At 36.6% G+C, this 27,130-nt stretch overlaps 5 protein-coding genes and 2 pseudogenes across 6 annotated transcripts; 2 read left to right on the top strand and 5 right to left on the bottom strand.

Annotated features, from left to right (window-relative positions):
* Positions 1-209: 209 nt before the first annotated feature.
* Positions 210-4,603, bottom strand: LOC125580646 (annotated as a pseudogene).
* Positions 4,604-4,839: 236 nt separating this feature from the next.
* Positions 4,840-5,254, bottom strand: LOC106374315 (annotated as a pseudogene).
* A 554-nt stretch (positions 5,255-5,808) lies between these two features.
* On the bottom strand, positions 5,809-11,166 carry LOC106357532 (uncharacterized protein At4g18490). Of its 2 annotated transcripts, none has more exons than XM_048745485.1 (16): positions 10,825-11,166; positions 10,279-10,371; positions 9,862-9,976; positions 9,533-9,706; positions 8,570-9,448; positions 8,273-8,455; positions 8,104-8,202; positions 7,864-7,998; positions 7,567-7,716; positions 6,995-7,493; positions 6,849-6,910; positions 6,712-6,751; positions 6,452-6,625; positions 6,270-6,380; positions 6,073-6,153; positions 5,809-5,968 (listed from the first exon to the last, which is right to left on the bottom strand). In XM_048745485.1, the coding sequence occupies exons 2-15, from the start codon at positions 10,334-10,336 to the stop codon at positions 6,103-6,105; spliced, it is 2,730 nt and encodes a 909-aa protein (XP_048601442.1). In that variant the 5' UTR covers positions 10,337-10,371; positions 10,825-11,166; the 3' UTR covers positions 5,809-5,968; positions 6,073-6,102. The 2 variants fall into 2 exon arrangements, with proteins under 2 accessions (XP_048601442.1, XP_048601443.1); XM_048745486.1 differs by having other exon boundaries at positions 7,567-7,713; positions 10,825-11,165.
* A 2,062-nt stretch (positions 11,167-13,228) lies between these two features.
* On the top strand, positions 13,229-14,693 carry LOC106375607 (magnesium-chelatase subunit ChlI-1, chloroplastic). The gene is given in 3 exon segments (NM_001316128.1): positions 13,229-13,331; positions 13,416-13,531; positions 13,641-14,693. Coding segments are annotated over 3 exon segments (1,272 nt in total).
* Positions 14,694-14,760: 67 nt separating this feature from the next.
* LOC106375605 (probable pre-mRNA-splicing factor ATP-dependent RNA helicase DEAH9) lies at positions 14,761-19,626 on the bottom strand. The gene is made up of 23 exons (XM_013815557.3): positions 19,393-19,626; positions 19,170-19,314; positions 18,879-18,953; positions 18,700-18,789; positions 18,526-18,605; positions 18,363-18,432; positions 18,189-18,274; positions 18,014-18,083; positions 17,819-17,914; positions 17,624-17,729; positions 17,483-17,529; positions 17,292-17,375; positions 17,120-17,173; positions 16,924-17,024; positions 16,661-16,751; positions 16,301-16,465; positions 16,113-16,202; positions 15,910-15,981; positions 15,726-15,824; positions 15,558-15,644; positions 15,425-15,478; positions 15,252-15,328; positions 14,761-15,128 (listed from the first exon to the last, which is right to left on the bottom strand). Exons 1-23 carry the CDS (start codon positions 19,494-19,496, stop codon positions 14,984-14,986), a joined length of 2,088 nt encoding a protein of 695 aa, XP_013671011.1. The 5' UTR covers positions 19,497-19,626; the 3' UTR covers positions 14,761-14,983.
* Positions 19,627-19,727: 101 nt separating this feature from the next.
* On the top strand, positions 19,728-21,134 carry LOC106430025 (D-aminoacyl-tRNA deacylase-like). The gene is made up of 8 exons (XM_013870834.3): positions 19,728-19,953; positions 20,033-20,124; positions 20,201-20,267; positions 20,356-20,386; positions 20,471-20,614; positions 20,713-20,738; positions 20,817-20,875; positions 20,955-21,134. Exons 1-8 carry the CDS (start codon positions 19,771-19,773, stop codon positions 20,983-20,985), a joined length of 633 nt encoding a protein of 210 aa, XP_013726288.2. The 5' UTR covers positions 19,728-19,770; the 3' UTR covers positions 20,986-21,134.
* On the bottom strand, positions 20,921-23,759 carry BNAC01G10840D (negative regulator of systemic acquired resistance SNI1). Its single transcript, XM_013815558.3, has 15 exons — positions 23,460-23,759; positions 23,312-23,378; positions 23,146-23,239; positions 23,003-23,059; positions 22,845-22,914; positions 22,696-22,760; positions 22,545-22,626; positions 22,408-22,457; positions 22,181-22,324; positions 22,029-22,099; positions 21,871-21,940; positions 21,723-21,788; positions 21,488-21,646; positions 21,302-21,399; positions 20,921-21,225 (listed from the first exon to the last, which is right to left on the bottom strand). The coding sequence occupies exons 1-15, from the start codon at positions 23,587-23,589 to the stop codon at positions 21,153-21,155; spliced, it is 1,296 nt and encodes a 431-aa protein (XP_013671012.1). The 5' UTR covers positions 23,590-23,759; the 3' UTR covers positions 20,921-21,152.
* Between the last annotated feature and the right edge of the window lie 3,371 nt (positions 23,760-27,130).

Genomic DNA, 27,130 nt, shown 5'->3' with positions numbered 1-27,130 from the left:
TGTTTCAAGAGAGAAGATAGAGGAGAGAGAATTTTTTTTTTGATATTCTCCGTTACTTGTTCCGTATTTAACTTTTCAAGTATTTGTTTGAGTTGTACTACTTGCAAATATAATTAAGATAAATCATAAATATAACTAAAAAAAAGTTATCACTTAGTTTGATATTATCAGTTACTTGTTTTTGATTAAAAAAAAATGATAATTAAACTCTAAAAACAAAAGCCTCAAATCAGAAAAGATAATACTTCATTATAGAAAATAAATAGTACATTCTTATCGACAAGATTACAATTTTTGTTATTTTTTCTTCTTTAAAATAAGTACAAACATTTTGTATGAAATAATTTTCGTGATTTTTTAAAAATCGAGTAAACAAGATAAAGTTTTGTATAATTATCTTGCAAGTAATTTTAAAACGCTTGAAAATATTTTCAGTAATTCTAATTCACAAGTATTTACAAGTAGTGAGTAATCGAATGGAAAATACAATTTACAAATAAAATATTTTTGAACTAGTAATTGAAATAGTAAATACTTATTTTCGACGAGTTAAATACAAGTCTCAAAATTTTACTATTCGTATAAAGCAAGCAAGTATTAAATATGAAATAATCAGCTTGCCGCGCCCATCTTTTTACCAATTATCTTTCTCTAAATCTTTAACTGTTCTCTAAAATCTATGAATTCATCGGCTACCTGGCTAAATCAGTCCAATAATCTTGAGAAAATTTATGTTGGCGCTTTTATATAAAGGCAAGCGTTGACGAAAAGGGCTAAAAAAACTCCTATGGAAAAACTAATGAATAATAATGTCATTTACAAAAACAAATTTCTTTATCTCTAATGTATATTTTATCTACTAAAAAAGTTTATGTCGCAGTTTTCACTTAACAGAAAAACAACTTTGGTTCACCTCTCAGTTGGGTTGAAATTGCAATCACCAACTTTTATTTCTATCTCAGATATTATTAGATTAAGAAAAAAACAGATCGCAGCTTACATGTATATAGTTCCAGTTAAGTTAGGTACTGAAAATAAAGCAAGAATCAGAACAACTGCCGGTGCCCAAAAAAAAAAAAAAATCAGAACAACTGCCAAACCAGTATGTATATATCTTGTATGTGTTGGGTACATGAATTCTAATGTCTATCAGGGTATTGATATATACCCTTAATTAAAAGAAAAGGTGATACAGTACTCAAAAAGGGAAAATACACCAATTTTTCTAGATGATAGAAAGCAATTTAAAAAAAAGAATGTAGAAGTAGCAGCAGCCTTGAGACCAACACACTGTCTTTTCTTCATGCATTTGGGATCAACTGATAGAGTCGGCCAAGTGTCGAACCATAAACGAAGAGGACAATGGTGGTGATGAGACAAATAGATTGGTGATGTCTTTAAGAGGCTGTCTTCTAGATCTTTTTCTTCTCGTTCTGATTTGGGTTATGTCTTTATCGAGGGATGTACAAGAATCCAGAGGCTTGATCATCATTGAGGGTGAGACATTCTCTTTGTTGTCGTTTTGAGGTTTTTGATCGAGAGCCGCCATTAATTTAGAACTAAGGAGATAGATGGAATTGAGGATAGGAGGAGGAACTGTATATGAAGAGTGTGAATAGGAGGGACTTTGAACCAGATTTGTGCTTGGATCTAATATTTGTTTTTGGTGTTTTTATTTTTTGTGGAGGGAAATTAAGTTTTTGTTCTAAAATTTTCTGAAACTTGAAAAGGGTACTGTGTTATGGAGGGAACTACTTGGTGAATAAACTAATTAGATTCTATGTTACTACTTTGGCTTTGGCTTTTACTAAAAGAAGTTTTGACTTTTGGATTGAAAGAGATCTCAAATCATGTCATTATTCCATAGTACCAGAAAGAGTAGTTTTTCCGCGCCATTTTATTGGAGGGTGTCCGCCAACAAGAAGAGGGAACCGCCATGTTAAATACTCTATCCGTTATTTTCAAAATTTTCTTTTCTAATGGTTTGCTTCATTTTTTTTTTTTGAAAAAAGAATATTCTAATTATATTATATCTCCACTTTATCATTAATTACTAATAAATCTTTATTTTCATATTTACTAATTTTACTTAACTATTTTATTTTAACAATAATCCAACACAATTATTAAATTAATATAAATTAAAAATTATCATATAGTAAATTTATTACATAACATGAATAAACAAACATAAAATATCATAGTTTATAACAAAACACCATACATTTAATTTTTTCTTTAAGTGATTAACAAAGTGTTTAAAAGTAAAAAATGAGATCATTTATCTTTAATTCTTTTTTATCCAGTTGAAAGTTCGTAAAAATGAATATTCATACGGTTTTCGATATAAACATCTGATTATATGAAATAATAGTCAAAATTTTGAAATTGATTAGATAATATTAACGTATATAATTTATTTTGGCAAAAGAGAAAACTAAATAAAAGTTAATGACCAGTTCACAATATAAAAAGTTCATCATAAAAAAAAAAAGATATGCACGGTAGATCTTCAAATTTGAAGCAACACTATTTATTGCTTCATTTTAAAGCAAAAAATAAAGTAGAGTTGGAGCAAATCTCACTTCAAGATGAATTGGGGTTGGAGATGGTCTAAAAAAATATATCAAATTTTAGTTACAAATGCATTATTTTCCGTTATCAACTATTCCTCACAACTTTTAACCAATAAATCTTTATAAATACTACTCCCTCTTTATGAAATGTAAGATGTTTATAATAATTTTTATGTTCCAATATATAAGATGTTCTCATCTTTGTAGGTAACCTTAAGTTTATCAAAAACTGTATAGCCAATCAAATTTAATAGTTATATTTTGTAATTGGTTGAGTAGTTTTTAGTTTATAATTTTAATGATACTTTCTAGGTAAAATTAATTTTCTTAATAAATGTGTACTACCCAAAACATCTTACATTTTAGAATAGAGGGAGCATTATGTTTTTTTGAAGTTTACAATTTGTAATTAATTTCTGCATCGAAAATGTAAAACATATATTTTTTTGAAACATTTTTTTTTTAAATATGGATTTTTTTTTTAAACAGAGGGAATACAAAAGAAAAAAATCAATTACTATTGGGCTTTACCTTCGCTGTATATTTAGCGATGGCAAACAAGTTTATCTTTCTCGTCTCGTTCCGTACCGCAGCGGGTTCGTCTTCAAGCGGGTTACGGCGGGCCAGGCCCGCACGGGCTACGGTCTCCAAAATGACTAACCCAATCTTGTACCATAATATTAGTAGGCCTTCGCGGGTCGGTACGCGGGACGTCTGATATTCTACTGCTGCCCACACGACCAAACATATTTCGAACATGATCACAACGGTTTGATGTCTATTCTAGTCTATTGATATAACGAAAGAACAATGACCAGTAACGTGAGAACATGAAGAATAGAAAACACATCAAAGAAGGCTCTAATCAATAACGAAACTAACTCTTTCATCTAAACGACATTATTGTTACTAGCTTAGTTTTTCAACTGAACGACATCTTTGTTATAGAATTAAATAGCTTAGTCGACAAAGCTCTAACCATAGCTTAATCTCGTTACTGATTTGAGTTCATAACCAATGCTTATAACTCATAAGTTCATAACCAATGATTTAGTTTGATAAATCCAAAAATTAAATAAAACCAAACACCAAATCAAAACTGCAAATCACAAAGTAAATAAAAAGAGAGCACCAAATAAAACACCGCCAAAGTTCGAATCGTCATCGCCGGAACTCTTTTCATTTTCTCGGGGGAAGTTACATGAATCACCTTTTCTCACTCTTTCTTTCCTTTTTTAGGTAAAACAAGAAAATGAAGAAAAAGACGTTTGACCAACAAAAAAAGATGTGGATCCTTGTAATCTCGCATGGCCCGCTTCGGTCCATCCCGAAAAGGCTCAGTCCCGCAACAGCCCAGTCCCACAACAACCCGTCCCGCGAGGCCCGCATATTTGCGAGCTTAGAAAATCCCAGCCCAATACCATCCCGCGACAGTACTGTATGGGTCAGGTCCGCGGTCTAGGTCAATGATTGCCATCTCTACGTATATTTGTTTGTTTACAATGTAACGCATGCACACCACTCAGCGTGGGCCCTATATACATACATAAGATAAAAGTGTATATGTATGTATATCAGTATATGTGTTATATACATTCCACCCAATTCATTTTGATATGGTATTCAGTTTATCAAACCATTTAAACATAATCTTGTCAGTGGTTTGCTATCTTTTTTTTTCTTTTGAAACAATCAGTGGTTTGTTATCATTTGGCTAAAAATTGGCATTGAGTATACTAGATAGACTGGAAGCAGTTGTTGGAACCTCTCCCAAAACTTTACAAGTAACTATGATGTTTGTTCATGCCTTTAAACGAACAGCGATCTACTTTGTGCTTTGTAATGTGGTGATAACATCATCAATGCTTTATTTATAGGTGAGGGCATCGATACCAATATACCACTGATGTTTTTAGGCATATCGTCCATGCTCTTATAAACCCAACAATGAGACTATAATTTTTAGGGTTTTTTTAATTAGATATCTTCTAGTTCACTGATCTATCCAAGGTTTTGTGCTTTTTCGTATATGTCCTTGTTCCAAGACTTATTTATTTATAGGTTTATATCAAGTCATCTTTATTGGATTGGTCATAGTCATAGTCATAGTCTCAGTCGAATTTGATTTGGTCTGTTTGCCGCTCCTCTTTGTCATTTTTGAACTAGGAGTGTATGTCGGCCTAATATATCAAACGTAGTCTCTCTGAACCTATGACTATGTCTATGAGTAGTACTTGGGTACATGAATGCTAAAGACAGGGTATTGATAAATATTTATATTTTTCTTAAGTGATAACAACCTTCTCTAGAGGACTAAAAAGTAAAAACCAATCCAAGAAAAAAAGAAGAAGAAGAAAATCATCTGAAATTTCTACAAGAGTAGGTGGAAGAAGTGGCAGCCTTGAGAGCAACACCAGATTTTCTTTTCATGCATTTGGGAACAACTGATAGAGATGGCGAAGAGGGCATATGAAGATTCAGAGACGAAGAGGGAAATGGTGATGATGAGACAAAGATATTAGTGATGTCTTGAAGAGGCTGTCTTGTACACCTTTTTCTTCTTAATCTGATTTTGGTTTTGTCTTTATCTTGAGGCACTTGACAGAAACGGTGGCCATCTCTGGAGGGGAGGTATTTTCTTCGTTGTCATTTCCAGGTATCAAATTCAGAGCTGCCATTGGTGTAAAACTAGACAGAGAAAGAGAGAAGATAAGATAAGAGAGAGGGAGATGGAACTGATGAAATGAAGTGTGTAATTTACAGTGTAAATAGGAGCGAAAGAAGATTCTCTATTTCTATTTCGGGTCGAAAATTTGTTTTTATTTTTTACAAAGGGAAGTTTTGATCCCCGATCATTTCATTATTACCTTAGTGTGCTTTTACGCGCCTATTTAGTTTAGAACGAGCGCCAAGAAGAATGAGGGAAGCAGCAGGTATTTGTTTGTTATAGAAAATCAATTTTTAATTTGGGGCCAATAGATTAAATTTAATTGCGTTTTTATTCGGGCTCATATATCTTAAGACTGTGTATATGTATGTTTCATGTGTGTATAAATATTCAAACCCATTTCATTTTGAAATGCCACTAACCAAATATTCTTTTTTTTTTTAACCAAATATTCAACTTTATGAACTTTACCTTTTAACATATTTTGAAAGAAGACTCAAATAACAAAACACGTATTACCTGTTTCTAATTTCATCTGGATCAAGGTTTCTTAAGCTATAGTTGTGTTTGTTTATTGTGTTTATATATTATGTTCCAATATTCATCTTTTGTTTTCCTTCGTTTAACAAGTAAAATGATAAAGATGATCGAGCTACCTTGGACTAATGTGACGTCAACGTTTCTGAACTTTTGACGATAAGGTGTCGGTGTAAGTGGACTGAACCTATAAGCATGTCAAGAAATGAATAACTGGAGTTTACTCGAGTCTCTTTCAGATAACAATTCGCCAGACAGTTTTTGAGAAAAGAAAAGATCAAGACTCTTAACCTCGTAAAGCAACAGTTGTTTGGGTGTTCATCATGCCTCCCCTAAACTCAACTTAGCTGCGAAATTCTGGACCATACGAATGTTTCTGTTTGTTAAGGGAAAACACACACACACAAAAGAGTCCATTATGCTATAACCGATAGACAAAATCTAACAATGCCATTAAAATATATTAAAAAGGACTAATAAAAGGATATCTTGTCTTCGTGTAAAGGATGGTTGAGCATCAGTAGCTTATTGTTGTTTAATACAGCACGGACAAGCAACTCTTTGGCTTCCTCATGTTTCTTCTTCAGAATGTTGCAGATCTGCATATGGAACAAAAAATAAAGCATAAGTTATACCGAGGGAGGCTCTGTTAATATTTATAGGAACTTACGTTATCGAGTTCTTTTGTATATGATTCAGCTTTCTCAATGTTTTCATCATACTCCGTGATCGGGATTTCCAGATTTGCCATGTTCATGAACTGGGGCTGAGGTTTAGCCCGGGGGCTTTCCTTGACAAGCTGCTTGGTTGTATTGTTATCTAGTCTACTCGCTTGGCTTGACACCTGGAAAAATCAATTGTGTTACAAATGTTTTAACACAGAAGGTTGTCCTTATTATGATAAGCTAAAGATTAGTTGCTATATCTAACCTTTACTTGCCCAACTGTGTGTGTTAGCTCCTTAACGTTCCTGTGCAATCTCGTCCGTAACGTATATAAGAATTTAAAACTACTGAAGCAAACGTATATATATATATATATATGGTTTAGATAACCAAAACTAGAACCTGCTTTCTCTTGGAGACACGGAAAAGCGTTTAAGTTGTGGCATCAGTGATCTATCGGCATCCTGTGGAAACACAAACGTTTCTTCAAGCTAACAAAATATGTGCATGAAATAAGAAGATAGGAAGATGCGAGTTGAAGTATAAACCTGATTGAGAGCTTTCCGCTTTAAAGAAGGTGGGCAGTGCAGGATTTGTGTTTTGTCTCTGGGAGCCAGATGATGAATCTCAGAGATCTTATTAACTGGCGCTTCGGTATTTCTATCCTTGCTTATGGAAGAGCGAGCTTCTGGTTGCAATGCAGAACTATGTTGGTCTTTTTTTCCTCCAATTGTCCTATACTGCAGGACTTGTATTTTGTCTCTGGGCGCCAAGTGGTGAATCTCGGAGCTCTTTCTAACAGGCGCCTCGGTATTTGTCTCATTCCTTGCGGAAGAGCTAACTTCTGGTTGCTCTGCAGAACTGGTTTGGTCTTTCTTTACTCCAACGTTCCTATACTGCAGGGCTTGTGTTCTGTCTCGGGGAGCCAAGTGATGTATCTCGGAGCTCTTTCTAATTGGTGCCTCGATATTTCTCTCATTCCTTGTGGAAGGGTTAACTTGTGGCTGCACTGCAGAATTTGGTCGGTCTTTGTTTACTCCAATGGCCCTATAATGGAAGAGAATGGGGAATATGTTATCGCGAGATTCCATACCAGAAACTGTTGTATGTTCTTTTGTACCTTTGAGTTGCTGCACGCAGATCAGACATAATATTTCCAAGTTTAGGCCTTTCAAGCGATACCATTTTGGACTTCTGCAAAGATTCGCCTCCAGAACTCAAATGTTTGTTTAGCTTCTCAGTCAAGCTAGAAGCATCGGGGTTTGAGCTGCTACGAAATCCAAAAGCAAGGAAGCTTAATACATAACACTGATAAAACTTCGTAGATATAAAATGTATCAGCTACTAGTTTCTAAACAGTGAGGTAATAACTTTCTTGGTAAATAAAGAGCGTATAAGTTAGAATAATTTATCTGACCTTATATTGCCCTGTATGGTGGACTTCTCTCTGGTTGTTTTTTTAGCTAGCAGCTGTAAGCCATCCATCAGTCCGGCCACATTCTCTACGGTCCTGGTACCCGAGTGGTCCTTCTGGATTATCTTTTCATGGGAACTGCTGGTAAAAATAATCGAATTTGTCACCCACCTTCTATACATTATCTTGAAACAAAGAAAGAAACTTATCTTTATGTTTGAGCATAAAAGCCCGGAACATTACCTGTTAGTATTGACATTTTCTGTTTCGGAATCCGTTTTGGAAAGCTCAGTTGGAGCTGTTCTAGTTTTGAATCCAGCTAAGGCATCTTTAGTATCAAGTCTGCATGTTGAATAGGAGGGAAATAGTGAAAAAAATAGTCACACAGAACAAGGAAGAAAAGAAGTACTACCTTTTATCAATTGTAGGGTTCAAATTCGACCCAATCCTTTCATGGGTAACTAGACGAATCTCTGTTTGAGTTGGAGACTCAAGCACATGTGATTGTGGTTTTTCTATCTTCTTAAAAAACATGGATCTGATATGTCCTGAGTCACTGTTTTGCATGGCCTTCAAATCACTGAGCCTGGGCACGCTGCACTCAGTCACAGAATAGAGCAGTTAGACATTTAGTCCAGTATCCTTTGCTAGCAAAATGATAAAGAACCATAGATTTTCAGGAAATATTAGCAGTTTTGGTTTCTCTAACCTGTCGGATGGAGCCTGTGGCAGCTTTGAACTCGAATCTTGTACCTGGGCAGTTTGGCCTAGTTGAGAGCCTGATGGTACTTTTCCTGAGAGAGTTGGTTGAGAATGTCCAGCATCTGGATCACATAATAATGTTCTTCTAGTGTGATCCTGTATCTCTGCCTGAGTGTCTGTATCCATTTCTTCCTGTTGATGTTTGATCTTGTCCAAACCTGACTGAGAGGACATGTTTGGTTCAGTCTTCTCATAACTTGATTTCGTGGTGGAAATCATTCTACTGTTGGTATTCTGTTCTGTATCTCTAGGAGAATCTTCTTTCGTGCCAGACCTGCAGATTTCATGGATACCTGGACTGGTTTCCCTACTTGCCGCAGTATGTGCAATCTCAGAATAATGTAATGGCGAGAGTGCTGCTGTCTCATTTGAAAGACATGGTTTACTATTTTCTTCAACCTTTGAATATGATGTCCTCAAGGGTGAAATGTTGGCAGGCTGAGGTTGTACACGCATTGTATGAACTCGTGAGGTTCCCATCCTTGGACGTTGAGGGGAATCTACCTCCTCAAAATCTTCCTTGCTCTCTAGTGTAGCTTGCTTCGAGTGTGTGCTGTTGTTACTATCAGCTTGCTTCGAGTGTGTGCTGCTCATACTATCTGCCCCCTTGGAATTTTGGTTTTCTTTTTCAGCTGAAGCATTTGCCTTGACATCTGTATTTGCCCGGGAGACAGCTTGTCTAGTTGTTGGTAAGTCTGGACCAAAGTCCAAAGAGTCAGACTTATCGAAAAGTTTTGAACCAGAAAATTCTTCGAAATCCATGGACTTGGTCGTAGTCTCATTTCCCTTCTTCCGTGGGTTTGAATCAAGATCCAAGTCACCTAACCTGTTTGCAGAAAATCATAATGCTAAGTTACTTCAGATTGACTTAGATGATTTTGAAAAGAAAATAATTTTAATGGATTCATACGCGTCAAAATCACAAGAGAAGTGAAACGGATTCTTTTTCTGTTTTAGATCTCCACTATCATCAGAGTTTTGTTTTGTTTTTGTGGTTTTCCTGGCCGGGCTAGAGAAATCAAAGTCTGACATGTCCATTTTGAATGATGATCCGAAATCTCCACCCAGGTCGAAACTCATATCCCTGAGAAGTAGACAAATAAACAGGACTATATGAGACAGTAGACCTTGTTATCAAGAAACAGCATCATAGACACTAGGAGAAAAGATTCCATTATTGAGCCACATTAGCTTAGGCGTATACATGGTCTAAGAAGCATATGGTATATGTACACTCACATGTTGAAAGCATTCTTTTTCTTATCTTTATTTGCTGGTGAACCATATCCAAAATCCATTGGATCATCATCTGTCATTGACTTAAAGTCCCATGTATCCTTTTCAATGTCTTTGTCTGCAGGTAGCCCATGAAATTTTAGATAACAACGGAGACAACAACTTAAGACTTCAATCTATGTCAAAAAAGTCCACAGCTTGTAAAACAATTAAGGAATAGAACAATGATGGATGGTCTTCTTGATGCAGAGCTCGTAATATCAATTATCATAAAAACTAGTTGAGCATTCCTTTTCTTAAATGGAACTTTTTCCGCAAACAGCTTAAAGGCATTCAAATAGCAATCATACTTGTGACAAAAAATTTGGATTCGGTAACGTTTAGATCACTGAAGCCAGCTCTTAAACACTTGAACCTTACCAAACATTAGATCTTTCTCCTTAGCTTCTGTAGAACTTTTTTTAGCAGGTGTAGACATGGCGAACTCTGCTCAGTACTACTCTTGACAATTTACTGCAAAGAGAACAAGCTACCATGATAATCATTCTAGCACTCACTTACGAAAACACTTATCCGTTGTGTTATGATCAGCACAAGCAACCAACAACAAAAATCAACTTACGCCACAAAAGTTCCAATAACATTCTAATCACCTATAAGATTAGCAAGTAAAAGAAAGAGCGAGTGTTTAGCAGGAGCTAAAATATGAGATTCAATACTAATCAAGCACAAAACTCAGGCGATTCGTAGATTGTAGGCATGGAGAAAAGCCACTCGAGGCCATTTCCAGGTGAAATCGAATTTAGTGTTCACACTGATCGAACATTCTTAACTACAATATACATGTTCATGTCCATCGATAACGATCAACGATCGTCAATCGCTGAGCCTTAACAAATCGAAGTTAGAACGACGGATTACGGTGAGATTCTACTCGAACGACGAGCAGCGAAAGTAAATTCTTACCGATGAGATCCTTCTATAGTTGATTATGTAGTAGGCGCTAACGGCTAACGTTCAACGGCACCGGGGAGACAATCGCCGGCGGAGCTCAGACGCGGAGGGAAGATTTGAAAATCGCTGGGCTGCGAACGATTTTTGGGTAAGGGATCGTATTTTGAAATTAAGAAGTAAATTTGAGTTCGTTAAGATATGGGCCAAACATCTGGGCCTCTACATATATAAATATCACTTTCCTATTTTTTTTCCCTCTGCTTATTTATTTTTATTTTGTTTATTTATATTTTTTTATCAACATATCTACATCGAAAAACAACTAATTTCTTTTAAATGACAATTTTGATGATTAATCAGGTATTAGTATTATATTTTTTAATGACCAAAAACATACATAGTGAAAAGTAATAAATTAACTTTTTATTAAAAATAATATTTTTATCCTAAATTTTATTAAGGTCAATTTTCTCAAACAGCTATTTTTAAGTTCTTGTCACAAAAATAACCATAAAAAATGACCAAAATAACCATTTTATTTTAAAATTTTTAATACTTATTTTTTATAAATTCGAAACCTTATTCCCAAAACTCACCCCTTAACTCTAAACCATAAGTCTAGATTAATTAATTCTAGGGTAAAAAAATGTGTTTTTACCTTTTAATAAAACTTATTTTAGTCATTTTTTCATTGATGAGTATTTTTGTGATAAAAACTTAAAAAGTGCTATCGTAGATAATTTCTCTTTTATTTTTACCACCAAACTGTTACGGCTTATTCAAAATTACATTTTTGTTAAACAAATTTATTTACTCTTTTCTTTTCCTATATGCATATTTTGTTCATCTAATTTATAGAGAGATTTATTTAATTTTATATTACTGAACTATTTCATATTTTGGTGAATAAGTAATTGATATTCCTCATCCACCGACGATATCTAATCTATTAATTTTGTGTTCTATTTTTTATCTACTTATAAATAGTTTAAGTTAGACCATTACATTTAATTAGCTTTCCTATTATTTCTACTTATATCTAACTTAATTATTATTAAATATATATCCTAACCTAGAATTAAGGAACTAAATAACTAATCTTTTTTTTTTAAATAATAAATTCAGTTTATATTAACAATACTTTTAGATAAATAATATTAATTAAAAAAGAATTAAATAAGCCTACTAATTCATATATACAATTGTACTTTAATTCAAATGCAAAAAACAAATTCTTTAAAACCCTCACCAAATACATATAATATAATACTTATAGATAAAATATTAAAATTAGATATATATATATATATATATGATAAAATAAATAGTTAAAATTAGAGATATATATATATATATATTATAAAATAAATAGTAACAGTCATTATATTTAATGATATGTTGGAACATGTTATTTTTGATATTTTTATGAGTATAGTTTCACGAGTTATTTCAACACATATAAAATATTTATCAAATATAAAACTAATTGAACAAAACATAAAACATACTTAAATTATACTTGAGCGTTCATGTACCCATTGCGATATGGGTTGGGTATTGGAAATTTTGGTTCTAATTTATATCACATCATAAGTCTCATTCTGGTAAATTTGTAAGTACGGATCGAGTCAGATATAACACATCGGTTGTACTTCTAATTTGTATCACATATAAAATCCATAAAGTAACTGTATATTGTTCCGATTCAGGTTATGTGAGTTTGGTACGGATATATCCGAAGTTAAATTCAAAATTGAAAAGCAAAATATAAAAAATAAACTTATATATATAGGATTGAATATTTAAGGTACTTATTGAGGATTTAATACTTATTTTTAGATATAATTTCAAAATAATTATTGAATTGAATATTTGAAGTACATATTATGTTTCAAATATTTATATTTGCGATTAATTTGGAATTTTGGATCGGTTTTTGGATTTTTAGGTATTTTTTTGATTTTTCAAGTTGCCCATTCGGATTCAGGATATGTGGTGTACATCATACAAGGACTATTATGGATTTCTTACATTTCAGAAAGGTATGAATTATTTTTTTGGTTTGAGTTCGATACTGACTTTGAGTTACGAATTTTACGTTCACACCTATTTTAAATGAAGAAAAATTGTGATTATATAAATTTTTTATAAAAAAATTATCCGCGCTAAAAACGCGTATCAATAACTAGTATATATATCAAAATTGAGAAATTGTTCTTTTTATGTCCAAGTGATTTAATAATTGTTTCTTAAAAAAATTAAAATGAAACAAAAAACATTAAAAATGAGGAAGATAGAGGAGGAAATCCATCTCCTTATCCTGACCACAAGCACCAAACATAACCATAATCTCTCCAAGAGAAAAAAAAAAACAAGCCAATAAGAAGCTAGTGAAGCAGCAAAGCTCATACAAAAAATGGCGTCTCTTCTGGGAACTTCTTCTTCAGCAATCTGTGCTTCTCATTCCCTCTCTTCTTCTTCCTCAACACCTTCGATCTCTCCCATTTGCTTCAGGCCAGGTAACCCACCAATCTCTCAAAACCTTAAACCCTGCTGTCTTCTCAATTCGATTCTTTACTTAAACATCCAGTTCTTGTTTACAGGGAAGATCTGTGGAGGAAAGCTAAACGCAGGAATCCAAATAAGGCCAAAGAAGAACAGGTCTCGTCACCATGTCTCAGTTATGAATGTAGCCACAGAAATCAACTCCACTGAACAAGTACGACTTCCAACTTTATGATAAAGTTTCAGACTTTACTTGATTTTAGAAAGAGCATATGATTGCTGTTTGGTTTTTATGTTGTGTAATGGTGGTTTTTGGGTTTTAGGTAGGGAAGTTCGATTCAAAGAAGAGTGCGAGGCCTGTTTACCCCTTTGCGGCTATAGTAGGACAAGATGAGATGAAGCTATGTCTCTTGTTGAACGTGATTGATCCCAAGATCGGTGGTGTGATGATAATGGGAGACAGAGGAACCGGGAAGTCCACAACTGTCAGGTCCTTAGTCGATCTTTTGCCCGAGATTAAGGTGGTTGCAGGTGACCCTTACAACTCTGACCCGTTAGATCCTGAGTTCATGGGTGTTGAGGTGAGAGAGAGAGTGGAAAGAGGAGAGCAGGTTCCTGTTGTCGCGACTAAGATCAACATGGTTGATCTTCCTTTAGGTGCAACTGAAGATAGAGTTTGTGGAACTATCGATATCGAGAAGGCTTTAACTGAAGGTGTGAAAGCCTTTGAGCCTGGCTTGTTGGCTAAAGCCAATAGAGGGATACTCTACGTTGATGAAGTCAATCTCTTGGATGATCATTTGGTCGATGTGCTTCTTGATTCAGCTGCTTCTGGTTGGAACACGGTTGAGAGAGAAGGGATTTCGATTTCTCACCCGGCGAGGTTTATCTTGATTGGCTCTGGGAATCCTGAGGAGGGAGAGCTTAGGCCACAGCTTCTTGATCGGTTTGGTATGCATGCGCAAGTAGGGACGGTTAGAGATGCTGATCTACGCGTCAAGATCGTTGAAGAGAGGGCTCGGTTTGATAGTAACCCACAGGATTTTCGTGAGACTTACAAGACGGAGCAGGACAAGCTTCAAGACCAGATTTCAAATGCTAGAAGCAATCTTTCCTCGGTTCAGATTGATAGGGAGCTGAAGGTGAAGATCTCTAAGGTGTGTTCTGAGCTCAATGTTGATGGGTTGAGAGGAGACATTGTGACTAACAGAGCAGCGAAAGCACTTGCAGCTCTCAAAGGAAAAGATCGAGTCACTGCTGATGATGTTGCAACCGTTATCCCTAACTGCTTGAGGCACCGTCTCAGGAAGGATCCATTGGAGTCTATTGATTCAGGAGTTCTTGTTTCTGAGAAGTTCGCTGAGGTTTTCAGCTGAATAAGGAGATGAGAGTCTGTTGTCATTTTCTTAACTTTTGTAAACTGTGAGAAGAACCAGAAAACTATAAACAGGCAAATCTGATTCTATGCTTTCTTCATTGAGTATAGTTTTCAAACAATGTTCTCTCCATTAAGTTGATTGAATACAGTTGTTCAAACAAACAACAACATGCTTTTCTCTTGCATTTCCAAAACATTCTTGCATTGTATTAGCCTAGGAACCCATCGTGAAACGTTGTCAGGGACAACTTTTATCACTGTCTTGAACTGAAGGTGTTATCTTGGTGACTACAAGGACATATTGTTTTGGCGGTTCTGGTAAAAGTGCGGAGCAGCTTCTGTCAGCCAAGAAGGATTGATGGTAACGACATTCCTCATGTATTGACGCTCTGTTGAGACAATGGACTGGTAAACCACCCATTTCGGATTCACCCTGATGATTGTATAAAACAAAGATTACACACCAAATGAGCTTTCAAATTCAAAAGAAAAATATCCATACTTTTTGATGTTATCGAGGTTTTTGCTAAATCAATAGCAACAAGAGACTACTAACCTGAACAATACGGACGATGGGTGGATATAAACTTCTTCAGAGCCTCTAATGGTCTTGAATACTCCATTGCTGTGTGGCTAAAACATCATAACAAATATAAAAAATGAAAATTTAATCTCTCTATAAAACTGAAAACGATGTACATAAACAGAGAAGTAAAATCAGTTACTTACTTCTAAGCGGCATGCATTGGCGAAAAACCCTGCAGTCACAGCTTTTCTCACAGCCTGAAACATATCATATGATGCAACATTAAAAACCTGCAAGCTATTTACCTATTGAAGCCAAGATAGTAGAGTTTCTTACATCTATGTCTCCATCACATGATTTCAGGGTGATGCCTAATCTCCGAGCAATCCGTTTGAGTTGATCCCTGATTTCAACCACTTTTTTCTGCGAAATGAAACAAAAACAAAGTAGAATGTAGGAACGGAAACTAAGGTCTAAGTGTTAGTTCTGTTGGTATATACGCACCATGGATTGATAGTTGAGGAAATTCTTGTAACACCACTGTGAAGATTTTTTCGACTCGAGGAAACCTTTGTATACATTCAGGAATGTGACATGGTCACCCTGAATAGACAAGAAAGATGATTTTACTCGGCCAAAATAGGTTTTCGGAGATATAGTTTGCTCAAAGTTATAGAGCAATATATACCTCCGCAGCTGCAAATCTCAATTTTGCTTCATCTTGTTCTTTCTGTACTCCCCTGGCAATGACCCAAACAGACTGCACAAAGATATACAGTCAAGATTGTATCCATTTAGCTAAACAGAAAGCAAATCATTAAAAGTTGCAATCTATTCTTTTGCAAGAAGCGAAGAAACTTTAGCAGATGAAAAGGGGTTAAGAGCTATTACTTGGATAGAGAGAACTGCAGCAATTGTAATGATCTCATCTGAACAACCAAGCTCATTTGAAGCTAAGATCATCTTCGATATCATTGGGTCCTAGCAAAAATGGCGAAAATGAGATTTGTAATAATACAGTATAAAATGCAAATGAACTTAATACTTTAAAGGAACTCAAGGTTAGTACGACAAAGTACCAGTGGAAGTTCTGCAACTTGGAATCCTGTTGGAGAAGTGAGTTTTGCATCATCATCAAGGATTTGAAGTGAATAAAGTACTTCAAGTGCCCGTATCATTGCTTGTGGGGATGGAGGTGAAGGCCAATCGAAACCCAATATATTATCTATTCCCAAAGCTTTTAGCTGAGAAAACAAAGAAAATCACTGGAGCTTGAATATTCTAGAAGAAAACTTTCCTCTCATCTGTGGGGATTTACTTATTGGAAAAGCCAAAAAGCTTCGAACAATAAAATAAATTTTGTGGTTTTATGAAAGGCATCCCAAATTGCAAGTTCTTAAACACAAAAGGAATATGAAAGAGTTGAGCAAGTTTTGTACCTGTATCACAGTTGAAACAAGATTCGACCTCTGCATCTCCGGTATACCTTCTCCAGGCATTTCCTTGAGAAAATAATCTTCGGTGTAAAGCCTAGTTACCAAAAAGATGATCAATGTCAATGTATAACCCGCCTAGTTAAATCATTAACTGTTATAATAGAAAGAAATGAGGGAATAATAACAACAGTCGTTACAAATTGAACTGAAGTAACGTCACAAATCAGACATAAGTACGTCACTTTTATACAAGAACATGAATGTACCTGTAACACTTTCCAGGCCGAACTCGCCCAGCCCTACCAGACCTTTGTCTAGCAGATGCTTTGGATATTGGTGCCACCACAAGACTTTCGATATCTGAAATCTGTGAGGGTAAGAAATGTAAGATGTTTTCGAAATGCTCTATATATATTACAAACAGCGGATAGATGTAAACAAAAGAAATGGGGATGGACTTACCGGGTTATAGAATTTCTGCTTTGAGAAACCACTATCAATCACATAGACAACTCCCTGAGTAAAGAAACGTCACAGAAAGTTATTCTCAGATGTTTCAGCAAAATTTGAATGAGAAAACATCTGTTTTGTCCATGAGATTTGCAACACAATAACAGTAACAAAGAAGCCTTGCCTCCAGAGTCAATGATGTTTCTGCAATATTTGTTGAGAGTATAACTTTTCTTTTTCCTCTGGGAGTTGGAGTAAAGATCAGTTCCTGAAACAAAGAAAGAGAGAGCAACATTTCGCGGTTTTAGTTTTACAGAATTTAATACTCTTAGAAGTATGGTTGAGCTTGTCTAGAGCCAAGCAACAAAAACCAACCTGTTCTGTTCGTGAAAGTCCTGAATATAGTGGCAGAGGGAGCAGTCCTGAAAATAGATACGAGTTATACAATGTTGCAAAAGGTAAATGCTAAAGTTGATTGACAATATTCATTTATATGTATAAACATTTTGCATATACCTGAAGAATTCTTTTGATTGCTATGAGCTTCTTCTGCAAGAAGTTTAATAGCAGTTTCAATATCATCTTGACCTGTCAGAAATACAAGAACATCCCCAGGTGGCTCCTGAACATAACAAGAGACAGTTTAAAGATAACAGCACAAGGAAAGGAATGTATCATAATAGGGATGTTTATAAAAACAAATCAAAATACCCGTTCGTTAATCAACAAAATCGTTGAAACAACCGATCTAATATAATCTGAAACAGGCTCCTCAACATAGTGAATTTTTACACTGAAGCCTCTGCCCTGAGAACATTTCACCAACAGAACAAAACTCTCTAAATAACGCAGGGAAACAAGGGTTATGAGAGAATGCTCTAAAGAAAGCTAAGAGTTACAATATACCTCGACAGATAAGATTGCAGGTTCCAAGTTTGGTCCTTGGGCACTACCTTCTGGCGCTTGGCGTTTTTTACTGTTTAATTTTACATAGTGTTTAACAATCTAGTGTACAAGTGATTCCAAGATCCCCGAGACTTCAGGAACAAAAAAAACTATAACCATTGGATAAGATCAGAACCTGGTATTGAAGAAATTGAACATTGCTTTTGCTTCGATTGTGGCTGACGAGATAATAAGACGCAGCTCAGGACGACGACGTTGTATCTGCGATTAAAATTTTCAGTGTAGTTGAGCAAAGTAAACTGTAAACTAAAAGGGATGATCTAATGAAGTCTATGTCTGAATGCTTTACCTTTTTTAAGAGTCCTAGTAAAATGTCGGTTGAGATAGATCTCTCATGAGCTTCATCTACCATAATAACACTATACAATGACAAATAAGAGAAGGTTTACAAAGACTACTTTACAAAATAAATCATAACCGAACGAGACTATGCTGTGGAGCGAAAGCATTACCTATACTTTGTCAAGAGAGGATCCTCCATCATCTCTCGGATAAGTACTCCATCAGTGAGAAATTTCACACTAGTCACACCCTGTTGTAACAAAGCGAAACAGTTTGTCCGGCATCATCAAACCATAAGTTAACAAAAAAAAAAAAGCACAAGAGTGTGAAAGAAAGAGTCTCACTGAAGTTGTATGATCTTCAAATCGAATTGTGTAGCCAACTTCATCCCCAAGATTCACCCCCATCTCATCTGCCACCCTCTTAGAAACCGACTAAGCAATATACAAAAATATGTGATCAAGCACGAAACTTCAAAAATTGAGCTGTAAGGTATAATGGAGGGAGAGAAAACAAAACAAACCTGGACAGCTAAACGCCTTGGCTGTGTGCAAGCAATAACACGGCCTCCTTCAGCCCATCCAGCTTCTTTAAGGTACTGGAAAACAGCATAGCCAAAGCGTTTACATAAATAAACTTTGCTAGCAAGAAACAAGACGATTCTGCTAGTACTGAGCTTAAACATTGCAGGATTTTGCAAGAATGAGTAAGTTGTATGCCTCTCTAGCTAACAATGGCATAAGAATCATGAAACTAGCAAAGCTGGGTGCTTTCCTCCAACAAAAAAACAATCACAAAGAGAGAAGAAAGAAACCTGAGGGATCTGGGTAGTTTTGCCACTGCCCGTCTCGCCAACGATGATGGTGGTAGCGTGATTCTCCACCAGATACAGAATCTCAGTCCTGTACTTGTACACTGGCAATCTCTGCCTCTGCTTCTCTATATTCGCATACCCAAAACTGCAAATATCGACCACAAAGTACACAATCATTCCCTGAACAAGTACTAGAGAGAGAGAGAGAGAGTAGCAACCATACCTAGAAGAAGAAGAGGATGAGAGATTGTTGGACATGAGCACTATGCCTCCTTCTTCATCCTCTACGAAGCTTGGCTTCTCCGTTCCTGGCTTCCAAAACGCCATCTTTTAGACCTTTTTGCTTTCTCTTCGGGTTGGTTGTTTCAGTGTAATTTATAAACGGCGGAGGAAGTCTCGGCGACGGCGATAAAGTAACTGGCAATCCACGACCTTCTGATTGTCTCAGAAGGTTCGGGGTCTATTTGAATTGGTTTCGGTTTTGGTTGGTTTCAATTTCAATGGTAACCAATTAATTTTGGTTTGATTTACAATTTCGAAAAGGTCAATCTTGTTCGGTTTACTTCGGCTATCCATTCAACGAGAGAGAAGGAAAAACAAAATGAACTATTGTCTTGCTTCTTGTGCGTTTCCGTCTTCCCACACCACTCTACTCCGCAACAAGCTCTCACCTTTTCTCTTCCGCCGCAATCGCAGCCATCAAACTCTGCAACTTTGCCGTAGAAATTTTCAGATTAGAGCAATGAGAGCTGTGATCCAGAGAGTCTCATCTTCCTCCGTCACGGTAAGTCTTTTGTTATACTCTCTTTCACTCGGTCGTCGATATAATCTGGCACTTTATTTGATCTGGGAGATATCGACAGGTGGATGGTAGAATCGTGTCGGAGATTGGGCCTGGTCTCTTAGTTTTAATCGGAATCCATGAATCAGATACAGATGCTGATGCTGATTACATGTAATGCCTGTTTACCGACACAAACTTTTTTATCTTTACTCTCTGTCTGACAAAGTTTACTTTTTTTTTTTTGTAGATGTCGGAAAGTTTTAAACATGAGGTTGTTCACTAATGAAGCCACTGGCAGAGGATGGGACCAAAACGTAAGTTCTGTCAACAAGATTTGTCTCTTTCTGTTTAAACCCCTTTTTGCAATAGGGTTTATACAAAGTTTGAGGATGTGTTGTGCAGGTAATGCAGAGGGGTTATGGAGTTTTACTTGGTAATAATGCATCTTTCCTTAAAGAATAAAATGTCTTTTATCTCCTTTGTTTGCTCTGATGATTGATCGTCTGTTCAATTTCAGTTAGTCAGTTTACATTGTACGGCTTCATGAAAGGTAACAAACCTGATTTTCACGTCGCTATGCCGCCTGAGAAGGCGAAACCCTTTTACGCTTCTTTGATTGAGAGATTCCAGAAAGCATATAATAAGCCTGATGCTGTGAAAGGTATTGAAACATTGTAAAAGCTCTTGTTGCTTGATTCACAACTTTAAAATTTTTCTCCAGCTTTCTTGACTGAACTGGTTTACTCACTTTTTGAACAGATGGTGTGTTTGGAGCTATGATGAAGGTAAGAGATGAATCCTTCCATCGATAGACATGCTTTATTTAGTTCATTATGATTAAATAGAGTTCTATTGGTTATAAGGTTAATCTTGTAAACGACGGTCCAGTCACTATGCAGCTCGAGTCACCCCAATCCTCCAAGTAAGAACATATCTTTGCTTGCAGACACTTAAAAAAAGGCATTGATTTGTTAATTAAAGCAAGTATTTATTTGTTTCAGGAATGAGACCAAGGCATCAACAGAATCATAAGATCAGTCAACTTGTCTTTTTTGCTGAAATATGATAGAATATACATTCATGTGAAAACATTCATAGTTCATTGAAAACTGTAACTCTTTAAGTCCTACGCTACTTGTTTTTGCTTTTAGCACAATGCAAAGCCTCTTGAGTTGCTAAAATCTTGATTCCCAGGTGCATCAAGCTTTTGTCTTAAGAACCATTTCGGCAGTGAACAAGACTTCCTTTCCAAATGGTAAAATCTCAATTTTCCTGCAATAAACATTTGAACTAAGAGAAGAAAAGCTATATATCTTAGGAGAGTAAAGGGTAAGGAAATGCAGCTTACTGATCTACTCGCTTTAGATTAGTTAATGCAGCGATGACGCTATTGCATATCTCTGTTATAGACTCGCCTTCATTAGTGTTAGAGATTGTGAGCTGAGCCTGAAGATAGATTAGTCAACTTAGGAACGAGGAGGCAAAGAAAAGCTATGAGAATGTGAAAAGGAGAAACAAAGATATCGTTTATTACCAGAAAGCCATGTCCAATGAGGATCTGAACAACGACAGGTCCTATCTTCTTAGTGATGTTTTTTGCATTTGTACCATTTGAAAAGGTCTTCAAGATCCCATTAAGCGTTTTCAAGTCCTCTCCTTGAGGAGTGTTTGATCTTCTAGTACGAACAGAAGGCTGCAACCAGAAAGAGATTGAACATCATTTGTTGGAGAAAATGAGATAAACCAGAAGATCAAATAGTAAATAAAACCTTAGGAATGTATTTGGTAAGATACTGGAGGACAATCTCTAGCTTCCATTTAGGATCATCGAACACCTGCAAGAGAAGCTCTCACTCAAGAACCAGAAAGCAAATAAACAAACACAAGAGTTTCATAAGTGGTTAGTAACCATCTTACCTGAAGAAAATTTGACAGTAGATATTCATCATAAGTTAGCTCGTCGACTATGATCTCCAATGCAGGAGTCCTGCATCAATATATCAATCAAGAGCATGGCCAAGAAAAACGAACAAAGGAGTGAGATTTTGTCAGAAATTGAAATCTTGTAGGAATACCTTACGCCGTCTCCTCTGTTGGTAATCCCTTCAATGTCAGCTTTCTTCTTTGATGCATCAAGCTCTATGATCTAAAACAAGACAGAGAAAATGTGAGAGCAAAGAACTCCAAAAATAGTAACTCTGTATACTGATGATAACCAACGACTTACCATTACTAGAAGTTCCTTCATAGCAGAAAGCATGCCCTTGTGCAATTCAACCAAACTGATGGATTTTCCATCAGCATCAAAGGGTGTGCACATTGTAGATATGCAATCTTTCATTAGAAGTTTGAAATTCACTCTCCTTGAAGCCTACAAGCGGAAACATTACCATTACATCACGGATAATTTAAGTGACTATACTAGTTTCTGATCCATTTGATTATGAGATGTACCAGAAGTAGATTCAGCGAGGATTCTTTTAGTAGACTCCAGTTCATGGTTTCTGGAACGCAAAAAGAGACAAAGCTTATGTAACTATCACCAGACTATAAAGATACTCCAGTGAAACTATGAAGATAACATTTTGTACCTTCAAAAACTTGGTTTCTGGGCGTGAAATCTAACTTAAGAACATGAACAAGATACTTGAACAAGAACATGTTTCCCAGGATCTGCAAGAATTAACAAGCTATATGAGAGTCTGCAAACTTCTTAAGTTATGTACAAACAAATGAACAGACCTTTAAATCTGATTCCTCTGACTCATCGACACCCTTGTTCATGTTTTGAATCAGCTCTTGAAACACTGAAATCATAAAAACAATCAATCACAATATCCAAGAACAAACAAAAAAAAAGCTTTCTCAAAGGAGGAGACAGCCATCCTTACATGAGCTTCTCACTGATATTTCCTTTTCACCAGAATCAAAATCAGACCCAAAGTTAAACGGTGACCAAGCCTGCCAAAACAAAACCACATGACAATCAACCATCCCCACAATAACTAAGAACGAACAAAAACACGCATCAAAGCATTTGAACAAGTACCTCGTCAACGATATCCAACTCATGTTTCCCATCAGATATATAAACCCAAGGATACCTCTGTACTTCCAAGAACATGAAGCAGCATATAAGCAAACCAATTGAAGCATAAAATGAAACTAGAAGATTCTCATCGAGTAAACTACCTGATGTAGTTGTGTCAAAAGGTGGAAACTTGCTGCTACGAGCTCCAACGTTCTTCCGAATCTCAGTATCCGGAACATCGCTTGGTACATTTTGCTACAAATCAAGAAAAATCCCAAGATCAAAAGCTTCAAACTTTTGGAGGTATAAAGCTACAAAAATTCTTACTTGGTGGGAGGGATTCCATGTTCGGGTACAAGTGAAGCGGCACGAACAGCTTCCAGGTATTGCAAACCTAAGGGTTCAATTCAACGGGTCGAGATAATCAGAAGACAACGGGAAACGACAAACGAAGAAGAGTATTGAGATTACGAACGATCTTCGTTGGCGTCGCGATTGTCCTTAGCGCCGGTGGAATCAAGCATGGCTAGTGTGTTTGCTTCCAAGCCAGCGCCGTAGGTGTTCATCGCTCTGCTAGTGTTAGCCTTCTTCGTCTCTTTCCGCATACAGTAGCTTCTTCACAGCACGGGAAAAAAAAAACTAGAACAGAGGAGATTCGTCGTAGAACCCTAATCAACATAAAAACAATTTCCCGCCATAAGGGAATTGTTCACAAAAAGTAACTCCGTTGCCGCCACTCGAACCCGGGTCCTCAGGGGGAGAGCCGAGTATCCTGACCAGCTAGACTACAACGGAATTTATATTAAGTGTTACGTTTAGTTAATAATGTTTGAAATATTCCTCAGCTTTTGAAAGTACATGCTCAGGGACCCTATGTACTTGGAACCCCCACTGAGGGCAACATTATCGGCGTCCCTAATGACATATCTTAACATTAATCGTATTTAATTTAAATCAATATTAGCCAATATCATGAAGGACACCACTTAACTAAGATGTGTTTGGTCTCGTCCTAAGGAGATACGTGGCATGCTGGGAATGGCCGATGAAAATTCGTGAGGGCAAAATCGATTTTGGATCGAGTTTGACATTCCTCGTCTCTTTCGTTCTCTCTCTCGGCGATTGAAAGGGGGATTTTGTCTCAACGGCGCATCTCCTCTCTGACGGTTCTCCTCTCGACGGATCTCCTCCCGAGGCATCTCCTCCCGACTCTGGATCTCTCGACGGATCTCTCGATGGATCTCTCGACGGTTCTCTCGGCGGTTCTCTCGACGGTTCTCTCGACAGTTCTCCTCTCTCATCAACATCGTATTCCGCGATTTGAAGGTGAAAGGGTAGGTGTTCCTCCTCCGTATGATTTGCATGTATTTGGTTCTCGTTTTCGATCTACTTCGTTGGGATTTGCATGTATTTTTTTTTCGTTTGTGTTATTAATCCGATAGTAATTTTTACTCGTTGATTGCTTTACTAGTTAGGGATTTCAAAAATCGATTTTCGTCTCTAGAGTCTTTGAGAGAGTGTGGTTATTTGATGATACTGATATGTGTAGTTATCGTGTAGATTTAGGGATTTCAATTCTATTTCGTGTTCTGTTTTGATTTACTGATATGTGTGTTCTTTTGATTCTGAGGTTAATAGGTGAGGTGAGGTTCGTCTACAATAACCTGGTTTCTATTAGTAAACAGCTCTAAGAGAAACAACCATTTCGTCCACATCTCAAGGTAATTAACTTTCTCTTCAGCTCCCAAGTAATCTAGTTGGTATATTAACTCATGTAGGCATGAACTATTGTTTCTATGATGACATAATCTAATTTCTATACTGAAATAAATCTCTAGTTTGATTGCAACCAAAGCGTGTAGACTTGAACTCTTGTTTCCGTAATGAAATATTCTTGTTTGTATACTGAATTGATAGTCTAGTTTGTTTGCAAGGCTAGTTTGTTTGGTAGTTAATGCACTCGGTAGTTAGGTCATTATGGTTGTGTAATGTGTAATAACTGAGATGTACTTTTGTAGTTAGGTCATTATGATAGTGTTAATTACAGTTTCACCTATTAAACCATCCGTCCAAAAAACGATTTAATCTCCATCATCTTCTTTCTCTCTTCTCTGGTATAACTCTGTCAGATTCCGCTTTCTATTCTCTTATCACTTCTCTCTTCTTAATTCTATGGATCCAAGGATTCCGTATAACCAGTCTGCTGGTTATATGGGCCTTCTTCACAGTCAACACGAAAGTGTTCATCATGAGAACTCTCCTTATGAGAGTTTTCATTCTGGATCTTCACAGATCCCTCAATTCAGTTCACAATAATGTGAGGCTCCAACTCCACCTACAGACACACCTGTGGAGCGTGGGAAGAGACATAAATGGACCCCAGCCGAGGACGAGATGCTGATCAGTGCCTGGTTAAACACATCTAAGGATGCTATAGTCGGCAATAACCAAAAGTCAGGGACTGGAAACGAGTAGAATATTATTTCTTTGCAGCTCTGAATGGTGGAGATGGTGGCACAAAATCAATGATCAAACTAACAAGTTTTATGGTGCATATGCGGCTGCGGAGCGACAAATTAGTAGTGGTCAGCATGAGAATGATGTTCTCAAGGTGGCCCATGACATCTTCTACACTGATCAGGAGTCCAAATTTACACTTGAGCATGCGTGGTGTGTGTTGAGGTATGAGCAAAAATGGCTTAACCTCAACAGCACTAAAGCTTCTGGAAGTTCAAAGAGGAAAACCGTTGAAACAGATTCCCAAACATCAACCACAAGTGTTGGTGAAGAAGAGATACGACCGAAAGGTGTAAAGGCTGCAAAAGCTAAACGGAGTAATGCGAAGGGGAAGTCTGTTGCTGAGTATACGACGGTTTGGGAAATAAGGAAGGAGGATTTGGAGAGGAAAGATAAACTGTCAAAGCTTTTCATCTTAGACACTCTCCTAGCCAAAACCGAACCACTCAGTGAGGCTGAAGAAGTAGCCAAAAACAAGCTCCTCGCCCAGTATATCTAGAGAAATATCTCATACAATATCTCCTAAAACCTTTGTGCAAGAACTTTGCTTTTTATTTGCAGTGTCTTTAATTTGTGTCTTAAGTACTTTGCTTTTTATGTTTTTAATGTGAACGGTGTCTATGTTTTTAATGTACTTCCTGGTTGCTTTGTATGTCTACCTTTATAAATTAATCTATTATGTTTACTTGCTCGTTGATTAATTAAAATGAATGTCCATCTTTATAAATACATGTCAATCTTTGTCAACGACTTTTTAACTCTCTAATATTTACCTTGTAAATTTTTACAGGTTTCATTAAACATGAGTCTTGATTACAGCTATAGCCAACCTTCCCAGACTGAGGAGTTTGGTGAGGATGAGTCGGACAGTGACTACAATGAAATAGAAGCTCTGATTCAGCAAGACCAAGCTCAGTTAGACTACGTTAACGCTCAGGTGTTTGTGTACCCTCCGCAGCCTGAGGTTGAATTCGGTTTTCCACATACATGCTACTGTGGGAGTCAACCTCAGATAGCTACGTCTCACAGTAGAACCGATCCAGGTCGCAGATACTACACATGTACTAATGTTGATGATGGAGAGTGTCATGTGTGGAAATGGTGGGATGAGGTGATATCTTGCATATTTCTATTGTTTTATCCATTCATCCATGTGCATTTTGATCATATAGATTAGGATTTAGCCATGTTTAGGTTGCATTTTGCATACATGAGTCCTTATCAGGTATTGGAGTACCACATGGAGTTCTTGGAGACACTTGGAGGCATTTGGAGCTCAAAAAGGAGTGTTTAGAGTGGTCATTGGGCGAGCAAGGCATGGGAGCGACCAGTCCGGAGCGACACCACCAAGTCGCTCTGATCACCAGTCTGGAGCGACCTCACTAGAGCGACAGGAAAGAGTCGCTCGCGTATTGATCACCCGGAGACAACGGATCCGGAGCGACCTCTCGCAGCGACACAGCGAGGTCGCTCCCGAATCATGGAATTTCAGAGAGTGAAAGATGAACACGGATGAAAGCCTTAAAGATCTTTTCTGAAGCTCAAAATTTGTGGAGACACTGGAAATTGAGTTAGCTTTCCAATGGAAGTGGTTTCAAGTCATTTGGAGATGTATTGGATAAGTTATAA

Source organism: Brassica napus, chromosome C1, assembly GCF_020379485.1.
Source record: "Brassica napus cultivar Da-Ae chromosome C1, Da-Ae, whole genome shotgun sequence".
NCBI classification, from domain to species: domain Eukaryota; kingdom Viridiplantae; phylum Streptophyta; class Magnoliopsida; order Brassicales; family Brassicaceae; genus Brassica; species Brassica napus.
This window is presented reverse-complemented; position numbering and strand designations above follow the sequence as displayed.